This window comes from Notolabrus celidotus, chromosome 12 (assembly GCF_009762535.1).
Source record: "Notolabrus celidotus isolate fNotCel1 chromosome 12, fNotCel1.pri, whole genome shotgun sequence".
Classification (NCBI taxonomy): Eukaryota; Metazoa; Chordata; class Actinopteri; order Labriformes; family Labridae; genus Notolabrus; species Notolabrus celidotus.
In genome coordinates this window covers 35,616,915-35,629,147 of record NC_048283.1, presented here as the reverse complement: position 1 = coordinate 35,629,147, position 12,233 = coordinate 35,616,915, and the positions used below count along the sequence as shown (strand labels likewise).

Below are 12,233 nucleotides of genomic sequence, written 5' to 3'. Positions count from 1 at the left end.
CCCGGACGTCCATGTACGAAATGAACTCAAACATCATCTCTTTAACTCATCGGTCTATTTTTGGACTTTTTCTTGCATTTTATCGTACTTTTGGCTTAATGAGTTCAGTAGTTTAGTGGTACCGACATTTTTTATTTTTACATTTAAATTAAGGAACAGAGAAGCAAGGCGCTTTCTTTGTTCCTTAATTTAAATGTAAAAATAAAAAATGTGGGTACCACTTAACTACTGAACTCAACACAAAGAAAGCGCCTTGCTTCTCTGTTCAAATAGTATTCTATCAATCAGAGTTCCTTTGTTGATTAACATTTGCTGCATGTTTTTCAAAGTTGCATAATTTTTTTTTATAATACTGATAAATCAAAAATCCGATCTACAAAGTGCTTCTCAAGGGCAGCAAAATAAATCAGCAGGTCATAAAATCACTAGCATAACAAAGATTGAGAAATGACAAATATATGACATAAAATTTATTTTTAAAATAAACCTTTTTTTCGAAAGAATTCATTCAATCAAATTTTATAAAGTAGAATAAAGAAGAAGAATCAGGAAAAGTCTTTCCCATAAAATAACAATTTTCATAAAATAAAGAGATTAGGGATTTGTTTTTCTGAAGGGATTTATTCAGCACATTCAAGAGTGATACAAAAATAAAAAAAATGTGCAGCAGCTTAGTTTTAAATAAAAAAGATGTTTCTACTTTTCATTTTTCAATGTTTAGAATCAGCCTCAGACACAGTATGATTTAATGCACAGTGAGTTAATAACACATTTGTCATAATCATCCCCAAACAGATAGTTATCCTTTTTTTTTTGACAAAAGGTCCAAAAAAGAAGATGAATCATACCGCTTCAGGCAGGCTCCAGAAGTACCAGAGACCAAATACACACTCAACCCCAAAACAGGATCTTTACAACAGAAATAAACATGTTTACAGCCTGGTACAAAAAACAGGTTTTGGTCTGATTAGCTCATTTCTCTATCAGCACTCACTGTACCAGTAGTTTAGGAGATATTAAGACAACAAGTTTTGCATAATTAACTGCACAGCTGACTGTCTGGTGGGAACACTGAAGCTGTTTCCACCTCAACACCACATCTTTACGTCATACAGATCAACCAAAGTTAGGTTGAGTGAGTATCACCGCAGATGATAGGCTTCAAAACTCAGCTTCACAAACAAATGGATCACAGAGACTACGTCCATGTATTATAAAGTCTATGGTATAAACTCAATAAACTCCACACTGCTGCTGTTCTGTGTTTTCTCTGTTGCACTCAAAGACAGTGAATATGTGCTTCAATTAAAACCTAACCCACGCCCTGAGGTGAAAATGATTCTGATGAGTTGGTTCACTGTTTGTTGTACACATCATGACTTTCATGACTAGGCCTATTTTTACCTGAAGAGGGCAGCACATCCTAGTTTAACAACAACTGTCTGTTGTACTTGAACCAGTCCAGCAATGAATAAAACTTATCAGACAAGCACAATATAAGAATGACATTTTCTCAGGCTTCTCCTGTTTCTTTAAACGTACATGTCCTGACGTCTAACCCTGCTTTTGCGATCCATTACGGCAGTAGTTACATTTTCATAATCATGGTCATCCTCCTGAAACATATAAAGACAACATTAGACATTTAGTGGAAAAAAAACGGCCAATAATGTGTTTTTAATCACAGGGTTGTTCTTACCTCTTTGTTTGTAGCAGAAGTATTTCCCTGCTTCCTTTAACAATGAAACACCAACAGTTTACATTGAATTTTTCACCAATTTATGAAAGGCACAATAACAAACAAAACTGTAGAGTACAAATTAAGATTGTTATGCATGTGAGTGAACATACCAGGCCAAGATGATAAACCAGGAAAGAACCAATAAAATACAAGCTTTGGCTCCAATTCCAATCAAAAGGAGAACACTGATAACTAAAGCAGAGGTGAAAAGAAAAATGAATTATAGAATAATTTCCAAGATTCTTTCTCGAATGACATGCACGGAAAATCAAGTAAAAATGCCTGTTTAATTATTCAGTTGTTTTTGTATTACTTAGAAATAAACTTTTCACAAACCACGCTTCGCCTCCGCTTCTCTCGTGGCTTGTGTCATGGCTAGCGGCGCCTCAGAAGAGCTGTCCTCCCCAAATGGCTTACTAGCCTGATAAGAGTACAGCACAGCATTTGACCACACCTTCAAACACTGACATCAACCATCCAACAGAGGTGTGAAATAGCACCAAAAATAGTAAGCAGATGTAGAACTTAGTTAACCCTAAAGATCGTCCATCTTCTTTCTGGAGCAACATGAAATTCTAATGTTGTTCCATAAAAGGGGCCCCAGGAGGTCAAAGAACAATATGTTCATGTTGTTCTACTTTACATTTGAAACCAAACACCATGAGATAAAAGTTTCTTCACAGTGCACTGACGAAAATTAGCACTTCTTTGCTGTCCTTAACCAAAAAAAGGGACATTCAGTCAGCCTATGTATTGTTGGATTTCCCTCCTGTATTTACAGGGAAATGGTTTGGCCTTGCCCTGGAACCTGCATGAGCACTTTTGCCTGACAGTGAGAGGTGCAAGTGCACATTGAAGCCCCATGTAAAGATTCCAGAAAAGGAAACAAAGACAGGAAAAGGCAAAGAAAATGTCCATGTATGTCTATAACCTCATATACAGCATTAGCTATTAGTATGAGGCTGATCAGTAAACCAGGAAACACTCAACACTATCTCTTAGGCCAGGGCTATTCAATTAAATATTTGTTGGGGACAGGTTTTCAGACCAAGGACATGAGCTGGGCCAGACATTTTTAGCAGACAGGGAGTAAAGTTAACCATTTAAAAGAAAAACAAATAGAAAAACAAATAGATAAGATAACAAACACACTGGATGCAGAGTAAACACATTGGTTTGTCGTTGGGACTTTGTGGTAAAATAAATAAATAAATATTTGTCAGCACTCGCAGGATTAAATCGTCGATTTTCTTCGCCGAGTTTTTGTTTTAGGTCGATAAAGAAATGTTATTTTCACCTGTACAGAACTGCTAATGTTAACTTTTCAAATGTGCCTCCTCAACAACACAATGCATTATGGGTTAGTTGCTAGGTTACGCTAAGTGTTGCATTTAATTTTTGTAATAATGTTGGAATTTTTTGTAAGAACTTGTCAGTGTTAGTAAAAGATGTTTTTCTTGCCGAACCCAAGTCACAATCACTCGACAGTTGCTTTGGGGCCACTCAAGGGTTGCTTTCGGGGCCGCATGTGGCCCGCAGGCCGCTAATTGAATAAGGCTGTCTTAGGCGTTTTGCGACCAGAGGGACTTTACCCCTGAACTACATGCGTTTCGACCGGTGGACCCGGGGTCTAAATTTAGTTCAGGGGTAATTGACCCTGTAAGACCTTCAGCTGAACGTGTCAGTGTTTGTGGAGTTTACACAGCTGTTGAAACACAGAGGGAGTTTTAAGATTCAATATCCTCATCAGATATTTAATGATCGTCTAAAGACATTTATGAGGGATGCATCCGGCTGAAAGTCTCCAGTTAACAGGGTCGCTGTTTAAACCAAAACACCGGCCAATCTCTGCGATCACGGCTTTTTGAGTTCAAAAGGATTTTAAAGCCGTGTTGAAACGTCTTTGTTACTCGCGCTTATCTCCTCTCACGTGCTGATTCAGTGAATCCATCTGTGATGAAATATAGCACCATCTAAAACAGACCAGCTGAGTCTCTTCATGCTAACAGGCCAACTGTTGTGTTGCTCATAATGATACCTGCCTGTCCGTCTGCTTCTATGGTGTCATCTATGATGAATGGCATTCGTCTTTGTTTTACTGCCCTCTACTGGTCTGGCGGTGTAGTGCATTTACTTGTTTTTTCTCCATACGTCACTGGCCTGATTAACACAATCTACCCGGGACTTCAGGCCGCGGTCGAAGCGCAGACAACAATGGGGGCACAGGAACCTTTTAGTTCAGGGTAAAGTAGTTCTTGGGGCTAAAGGACCCTGGAACTCTTGGTCCAAATGCGCCTGCTCCCCCTCAGGGCGATTCCTGTTTGAGTCCTGCAGGGACCGATAACTCCAGAGACCGACACCAAGCTCTCCATTATGTACACCACCTCTGATGCACACTCCCTCTATCGTAGATGCAGAAGCAGGCTAACATGCATATTAGTGAGCATAAGATCCTGTCAGATACTGGTATGTGTGAAGATTCTTATAACTGATTAAGTTACATGTTTTACCTGCATCATAAGACAAAGCGTCTATCTTCAATCCCATTAACCCTTTATTCTGGGGCTTGTGTGTTCTTCTCCTCCACTCCATGTTTGAGTTGAAGTAGAGGAGTCACATGAGCCAGCACCAGCTCAGTCATTTAAGAATAAAAGCTCAAATATGCGCTAAGGAAACCTATGTGTGATCAACAGACTCAATCTGATTCCTTTGGCCCCTGCCTCTCACTTAGTACCACTTTGTACGTTAAAGTCTTATTTCAAAATATCGTAAATACTCAGTCTGAAGTGCAGCTTTCAAGATGATTCCAACATTATCACTTTTTTTCTCTTATCTGACTTGTTCTTCATTAAAGACCTCATCATCTATCGTCACAAAGTCAGTTAAGCCTCCGGTGCATGTTGGCCTCATCCAGGGTTGTACCTTATCACTGATTCTGTCTATGATCTTCATAAACCTCAAATTTCACCTCTGCTCTTTGCAGATGATGTGGTTCTGTTGTTTTTTTAATTAAAAACTATAAAGTAGTATATGCATTTGCCCTTGTGTCATGGTATAATGAGGAAGAGCTTCAAGGTTTCCTTCTAAACATGCAATCAAACCTTATAGTACTGAGGCAATGTAGACAAACCAGTAGCCCACTGTCTGCGCAATACATACAAACCTCAAATGCTATGCGTGAGTACGTCAGCGTTTCCCAAAACTTTTGTTTTTGCTGTCCAAGCGAAAACAGCAAAACTCAGTTTTCCAAAACCTCCAGTTTGGAAGGCGTTTTTTGAAAACTTCAGTTTTCAGTGATCTAGAACTCCATTCATGTGATGGCGTAAGGCCAAGGGGAGGGGAAGAACTACATTTAAAACAATATCCTCATACGTGTGGACGGGGTCTCAGATGGGCGAAAGTTGGAATCTTTTGAGCAGAGCTCTTCCAGTAGTTTGTGAAATTCTGGGTGGTGGTGGAGGTGCTGAGGATAGTGTGGAAGGCACTGTGGACACAAGGACAACAGGATGAGCAAAAACTCATGAGACTTTTAAAACTTGATATGAAATCATGAGCATGAGAGAGCCTTGATACCACTGAGAAGCCAGCACGATCTGGCAGCTTGCTGGAGACTGAGCAGGATTTTAAGAGCAGCTGCTCACATCCACATACCAAGCCTCCACCAGCCATTGCAGCACAAGAACAAAACACACATCTTCCCCACAGGAAACCTCAAAACCCTGCACAACATACTGGCCTAGAAAAACACTACAATGATTGGAATTAATTGAAAATACACATATAAAAGAAAGCAAACAATAGAGTCCAAACTATGACACAAGAGGGTTTATTGCGATTAAACCGCATAATAGATACAGCCATATCAGCAGACAGCATCATCTATGAATATCTGTGTTTTATGCCACCAATAAGCAAGAAATGTGTTCCCAGGTTTATGTTCCATTGAGGGTCTGTGGTAAAATCATTAAACCATTAAACATCAACTTCTACTTTGTCGATCAAGGTTTCCATATTTCTATCATCTTGAAGAACATGATGCTGAGTCTATAGCTGAATTCTTTTTTTAATGGATCTAATAAAGGCCATGTTATTTCTGCTAAGTTTGAGTCTTATGATGCACGTATTTCTAATCAGTTTGTATTCAGAAGGTTACATATTTCTGTAACATGCATTTTGAACTGTGGAGGCAGCATATCCCACTCTGCCCACACTGGTTGTGAACATTAGCAAGTAAACTATTCTGTTGGGTAACCACATTTCCAGACATAAAGCTTTGTTCAAAATGAGTAAAACACACAAACATGGGTAAAGATTGACAGATATGTACTTCCCCTCCTCTTTCATTATAAATGTAACTGTATTTACATAAAACAGACATAGTCATATTCCCCAACCAATCTTTTAGTTTTTTTTTGTTTCTTTTCTTCCATTGAGCTCCATACGTGATCCAATCCACAGACAGTCTGTGCCATGTAGATATTCAGTCGTCAAATTTACCCGTTTTAAACTTAAAATCTAAAGAAAGTGTTTTAAAGTGTTTTTGGAATGAAACTTTTTCTATCTGGGCTTCACTTCATAAAAAAAACAAAAAATATAAATATAAATAAAATAAACAAAAATCTCTGTCATGTAAAACTATTGTATTTATATGTAGGTCATTTCATTGTACATTAAAAAAGATTTAAGATGAATTATTATGAATGAGTTGTCCTCATTGAACCATGATCTGTGAGAGGTAAAGAACACCATTGCACTAAAATTGTTAGTAACAGAGTTAATAATGAAATATAAACAATGTTTTGGTGGATTTTTTTGTTTCTGACATTTTTGGATGATTAAACATGCCCGGGACAAATTGACCCAGGACCATTATTGCTGTTCCCGAGAAAAGAGCATTATGGGAGGGTTAATGTCATCATGCCCTTTTAGTTTCTTCAACAAACATTTCCCGCTGTGTCACCCTGTCTTCATGGTCCTATACATCTGTGCTGAAGTCACAGTTGTTCTCCTGAAACATAACAAGGCAACATTAGACATTTTGTCTAGATATAACTTTAAATAATGAATTCATTTAAACAGAGTTGTGTTGTTTTTACCTCTTTTTCCACATCAGAGCTACTCCCCCTCCTCCTTAACAATGAAATGAGAAGGAACAATCAATTCTTCAAAATTCATGAAAAGCATAATGATATCAGCAATATGTAAGAGATACACATTCAGAGAGTTGTGTTTTAAGTTGAACTCACCAAGCCCAGACAATAACCAGGGGGAGAACTAGCAAAATAACTGCTTTGACTCCAATTCCAACAAGGATGAGGATGTAGTTTAAAGAGGTGAGGGTCGAATCATCTGTATGAAAAATTCATATTAGAAATTAGATTCACCACTGACTCAAAAATAAAAACCCTCGTGATCATCCTTTGGGGTTTTTATCAGTCTTTCTTTCTGTATCATTATTTAAGACTACAAAGTGACACACCGTCTTCCCTTAGCAGCACCTCAGTGGAGTTGTTTTCCCCCACTGTGTTCCTGGCCTGGCAGTTGTAGGGTCCACCATGGGACAACTCCACAATTGGCACTGACAGCACCTGTCCTGACCCCACCTGAAGCAGGGAGCTGGAGCTGGATTTAGTTTTCCTCCTGAACCAGGTGTAGTTTACTGCTGCAGGGTTAGCAGAGCTGCTGCAGGTCAGATTTACGATGCTGGGAAAATCTGTTTGGTTGACAATATATCTCACTTCCACTGACACATCCATAGGAGGATCTGTATTAAAACACAACCACAGATTCTCTTATGGACTGTTTAATCTTTGACCTTTTGTAGCCTAGACAGAAAACGTCAACACATATGTGATTTGAATATTTAAAGACAGTTTATCCTAGGCAGATCTGCTTTCTTGCTTACAGTGATGTGGTAAGAATCATCTCACACATGAGTCTGTATGGTGAATACACTGCTACAACCAGCGGTCAGTTAGTTTATCATAGCATAGCATAGCATAGCATAGCATAGCATAGCACTTAACCTAAATAATTACCCTTTCTGTCCACTGATCATATCTTGTCTAACTACTAAAATCTTCCAGATGTTTTATGCCTGTTTATAATTGTTCAACTTTAAAAGTAATAATATGATTGCTACATGTAAATCCTCTAAGCTTACTTTTGAAGGAGTCAAGATAAGTCCCGCCTCTTACAAGGCAAAGAGCCAGTCACAGTCATGATATATAAATATTTAGAGGGCTAAAGTCATCCCAAGCCTTCCATCTGAGCACACCCCTGCTTTGCTTTAACCCTATTTGCAGTTTTTGTGCTAGACTAAGCTGACTGGCTGCTGGCCGTAGCTTCCTACTTAATAAACAACAATGAGATTGATCTCTTTTCTCATGCTCTTGTTTAACACAATTTGAAATACATTTATTTGGCTCCAAAATATGGACCATATCCTCAAAACATATGCATTAAACTACAAAATACCAGCTTTTAACAGAGAACTTAAATAATGAATTTACTTACAATGCACATCCAGAGCTACAGGATCTGAACGCACTGACTCCTGCCCTTCAACGACACATAAATATTTCCCAGCATCCTCTGCCTGAGCCTGGAACTTTGGTTTAGTTACTGGACGTCCATCTTTGTACCAGAGGGCACTGTGAAGTTTGCAGGATGTGTTACATTCAAGAGTGACATCGTCCCCGGCTCTCACAGTGTCAGGGTGAACTCTGGCTCTCAGCTCTTGATATCAGGTAAAGACAAACAAAAACAACATGTTGTGACAAGATGTAAACTTTACATGTAATATATGACATGTGATATAGAATAAACTTACCTGTGACAGAGAGATACACTGACTTTCTACTGCGCCTGCCGTACTTGTCTGTGTCAAACCGGAAGTAGTAGTACCCAGTGTCATTGAGCTGCAGGTCATGAAGAGCCAGGCTACAGTCATGCTGTTTATCGCCAACATATTCAGAGCGATTCTTAATCAGAGGGAGGTCCGAGAGCTTCACACGTACCCATGTGCCATCTTTTAATTCCCCTTTATACCATGTAGTCTCTATGACAGTTTGTCCGTCATCATAGCTGTATGAGCACCTAAACTCCACTGACGATCCTTTGAAAGCACAGGGATTTGGGTTTTCAAAAGTCACAGACAAACCAGCTCTCAGGGCTCCTGCAGAGAGATCATGATGTCAGAGTTAGGTTGAGAAACAGGGGCAAACTGCTCAACAAGACTCTGATGAGTGTGTTTAAAGGAATCAAAGTTAGTGAATTTCAAAGAAAAGTAAAGGTTTAGAATTGTTTTTAGATGAGGGAATCAAAAGTAACCTTCATTTTCTAGCCCCTTGACCGGTTTGAGAATAGTTGCTTGTGAAGTCGTTTCAGAGCACAAAGAGTCAGCTTTAGGTTTTAGTGGTGTTTCCGGTCACATCGTGAGGTATGTAGTATAAACCTTTGATCTTCTGTAAGATTCTCTGTGACTTCCTGCTAGCTTTCTCAGTGAGATCAGAGAACACTCATTTCAATACCAGGCACAGTTCAAAAGGTGGCTTTTCACATCCTCTAATATAAAACACTAATGCAAGGCAACGTAGTGTTCTGTACACATTAATGAAAATGTGGAGAGATCCTTAAACTATAACAAGTTCAACCAGTATCACCTTTTTAAAGAGTTTAAATGAATATCTAATGACACAGTCTCTCACAATACAATGTATTGTTTGTTGCATAATACTAATATGTGACCATAAATGAAGAACTACCAGATAATGTATTAAGTTCTATTTCATTTATTCACAGTATGCACTTTTTATGTAGAAAGTTATTTTGGCTTTTGCCACAAGTTGTATTTTTTCTCATTTGATTCTTTCTTCTTGATTTTGGATTCTGCCTGTTGAGTGTTATTATCATCATTGTTTTTCAAACTTTGCCTTGGATTATATATACAGTGGATATCAAAAGTCTACACACCCCTATTAAAATGCCAGGTTTTGTGATGTAAAAAATTAGACCAAGATAAATCATGTCAGAACCTTTTGCACAATGCAATTAAAAAGATAATTAAAATATTTTAGGGGGAAGAATACAATAATAATAATAATAATAATAATAATAATAATAATAATAATAATAATAATAATAATAATAATAATAATAGTAATAATAATAATAATGATAATAATAATAATAATAATAGTAATAATAATAATAATAATAATAAAAATAGTAATAATAATGATAATGATAATAATAATAATAATAATAATAATAGTAATAATAATAATAATAATAATAATAATAATAATAATAATAATAGTAATAATGATAATAATAATAATAATAATAATAATAATAATAATAATAACAATAATAATAATAATAATGTGGTTGCATAAGGGTACACGCCCTCTTATAACTGGGGATGTGGCTGTGTTCATAATAAACCAATCACATTAAAACTCATGACAAATAGTAGTCAGTATACACCTGTCATAATTTAAAGTGACTTTGATTAATCCCAATAAAGATCAGCTGTTCTAGGAGGATTTTCATGACATGTCCTCAGTTCATCTTACAGCAAAAGCCATGGTCCACAGAGAGCTTCCAAATCAGCAGAGGGATCTCATTGTTGAAAGGTATCAGTCAGGAGAAGGGTACAAACATGTTCCAAGGCATTAGATATACCATGAACCACAGTGAAGACCGTCATCATCAAGTGGAGAAAATATGGAACAACAGTGACATTACCAAGAACTGGACATCCCTCCAACACTGATGAAAAGACCAGAAGAAAACTGGTCAGGCTTCCAAGAGGCCTACAGCAACATTAAAGGAGCTGTAGGGATTTCTGACCAGTACTGGCTGTGTACTACATGTGACAACATCTCTCCTATTCTTCATATGTTTACTACATGTGACAACATCTTTCCTATTCTTCATATGTGTACTACATGTGACAACATCTCTCCTATTCTTCATATGTTTATTACATGTGACAACATCTCTCCTATTCTTCATATGTTTACTACATGTGACAACATCTCTCCTATTCTTCATATGTTTATTACATGTGACAACATCTGTCCTATTCTTCATATGTTTACTACATGTGACAACATCTTTCCTATTCTTCATATGTGTACTACATGTGACAACATATGTCCTATTCTTCATATGTTTATTACATGTGACAACATCTCTCCTATTCTTCATATGTTTACTACATGTGACAACATCTCTCCTATTCTTCATATGTTTATTACATGTGACAACATCTTTCCTATTCTTCATATGTTTATTACATGTGACAACATCTTTCCTATTCTTCATATGTGTACTACATGTGACAACATATGTCCTATTCTTCTGTTTCTGCTATGGGTAGGGTGCCAAGACGGAAGCCTTGTCTTATGAAGAAAAACATCCAAGCCCGGCAAAATGTTTCTTTCCTGGTAATATGCAGCCTCAACAATCTTGTGTTCTACTGAACAAAGTGTACAGATCTGCATGCAGCCTGAAAGCCACACACAGGGCAGAGCAGCCCTTTACTGTTGCAGTCAGACACTATTGGGCTTGTTGAGTACCCAGCCACAGTGAGCATGTCAAAACTTTTTTTCTCCTACAGGCTACTTTCTGAAAGGAAACAAGCTGTCATATTCAAGCTTAAACAAATGCACTAGCTAGGAAATAAGTGAGACTGAATTTTCTAAAGCTGCTAAGTGAAGGGATGATTTAATGTGTACAATACAATTTACCGTCACAATCCCTACCTAATAAGTTATCTGGAAAAATATATAAATAATTTCACAATAGTAGAAGCATTTTAGAATCATTTCTTTTTAAAATCTTTCAAATCCAGCAATTTGCATCAAAAAAGTGGATTGTCAAGTTAATTTGCTTACCTGCTTTCAAGATGACAAGCAGCAGTATTGTGATCATCATCTTCAAATGAAGGAAACAGAATATCTGGAGGGATTCGATGTTTGGATTTGTCAGACTGGGTCTGAAAGTAAATAACGTGGATCAGGAAAATAATGAAGTACAGCCGTGTACTTCTTGAAATGTTTCTTTACAGGTTTGGAGCTAATCCAAACAAGGTTCTGATTCAGCAGCCTAATGCTCTGTAACCTACAGCACGTTACGTATTAGGATGAAAGGAGCATATTTATGTTTCGCCAGACCGTTTCACAAGTCAAATATACCCTTCCAAGGTATTTACTGAGATCTAAATGAGGAACTTAAACAGAAGATTCAGTTCCTTCTTGTGTCAGTTCATTAACTACATTTGCTGTTGCCTCATGATGAGCTTGCACCCAAATGAGCCCCAGTATCATCTCTTAGCTGTTTCAGATATCAGTTTCTATATTTTGACATATCTGAAAGTCAGTTTTAGATCCAGACAGTCATGCCCCCCAAAACAATAAACCACTGACTTTTCTTTGGTGTATATCTTCCGTCTCCTGCATGGACCAACAGGAAACTTCATTAT

At 37.5% G+C, this 12,233-nt stretch overlaps 1 protein-coding gene across 2 annotated transcripts; it reads right to left on the bottom strand.

Annotated features, from left to right (window-relative positions):
- Nucleotides 1–5,550: 5,550 nt before the first annotated feature.
- Nucleotides 5,551–11,969, bottom strand: LOC117822298 (B-cell receptor CD22-like). Of its 2 annotated transcripts, none has more exons than XM_034696964.1 (7): nucleotides 11,647–11,969; nucleotides 8,574–8,918; nucleotides 8,258–8,479; nucleotides 7,221–7,505; nucleotides 6,988–7,090; nucleotides 6,838–6,871; nucleotides 5,551–6,749 (listed from the first exon to the last, which is right to left on the bottom strand). In XM_034696964.1, the coding sequence occupies exons 1-7, from the start codon at nucleotides 11,684–11,686 to the stop codon at nucleotides 6,717–6,719; spliced, it is 1,062 nt and encodes a 353-aa protein (XP_034552855.1). In that variant the 5' UTR covers nucleotides 11,687–11,969; the 3' UTR covers nucleotides 5,551–6,716. The 2 variants fall into 2 exon arrangements, with proteins under 2 accessions (XP_034552855.1, XP_034552856.1); XM_034696965.1 differs by having other exon boundaries at nucleotides 7,221–7,454; nucleotides 11,647–11,908.
- Between the last annotated feature and the right edge of the window lie 264 nt (nucleotides 11,970–12,233).

What these genes read in the sequence shown, in the direction of transcription:
- LOC117822298 (XM_034696964.1), bottom strand. Translation starts at nt 11,686, where the DNA reads ATGATGATCACAATACTGCTGCTTGTCATCTTGAAAGCAG. An exon ending in AGTGTATCTCTCTGTCACAG is followed by an intron (nt 8,480 to 8,573) that starts GTAAGTTTATTC and finishes CCTGATATCAAG; the next exon opens with AGCTGAGAGCCAGAGTTCAC. An exon ending in GCTCTGATGTGGAAAAAGAG is followed by an intron (nt 6,750 to 6,837) that starts GTAAAAACAACA and finishes GTTATGTTTCAG; the next exon opens with GAGAACAACTGTGACTTCAG.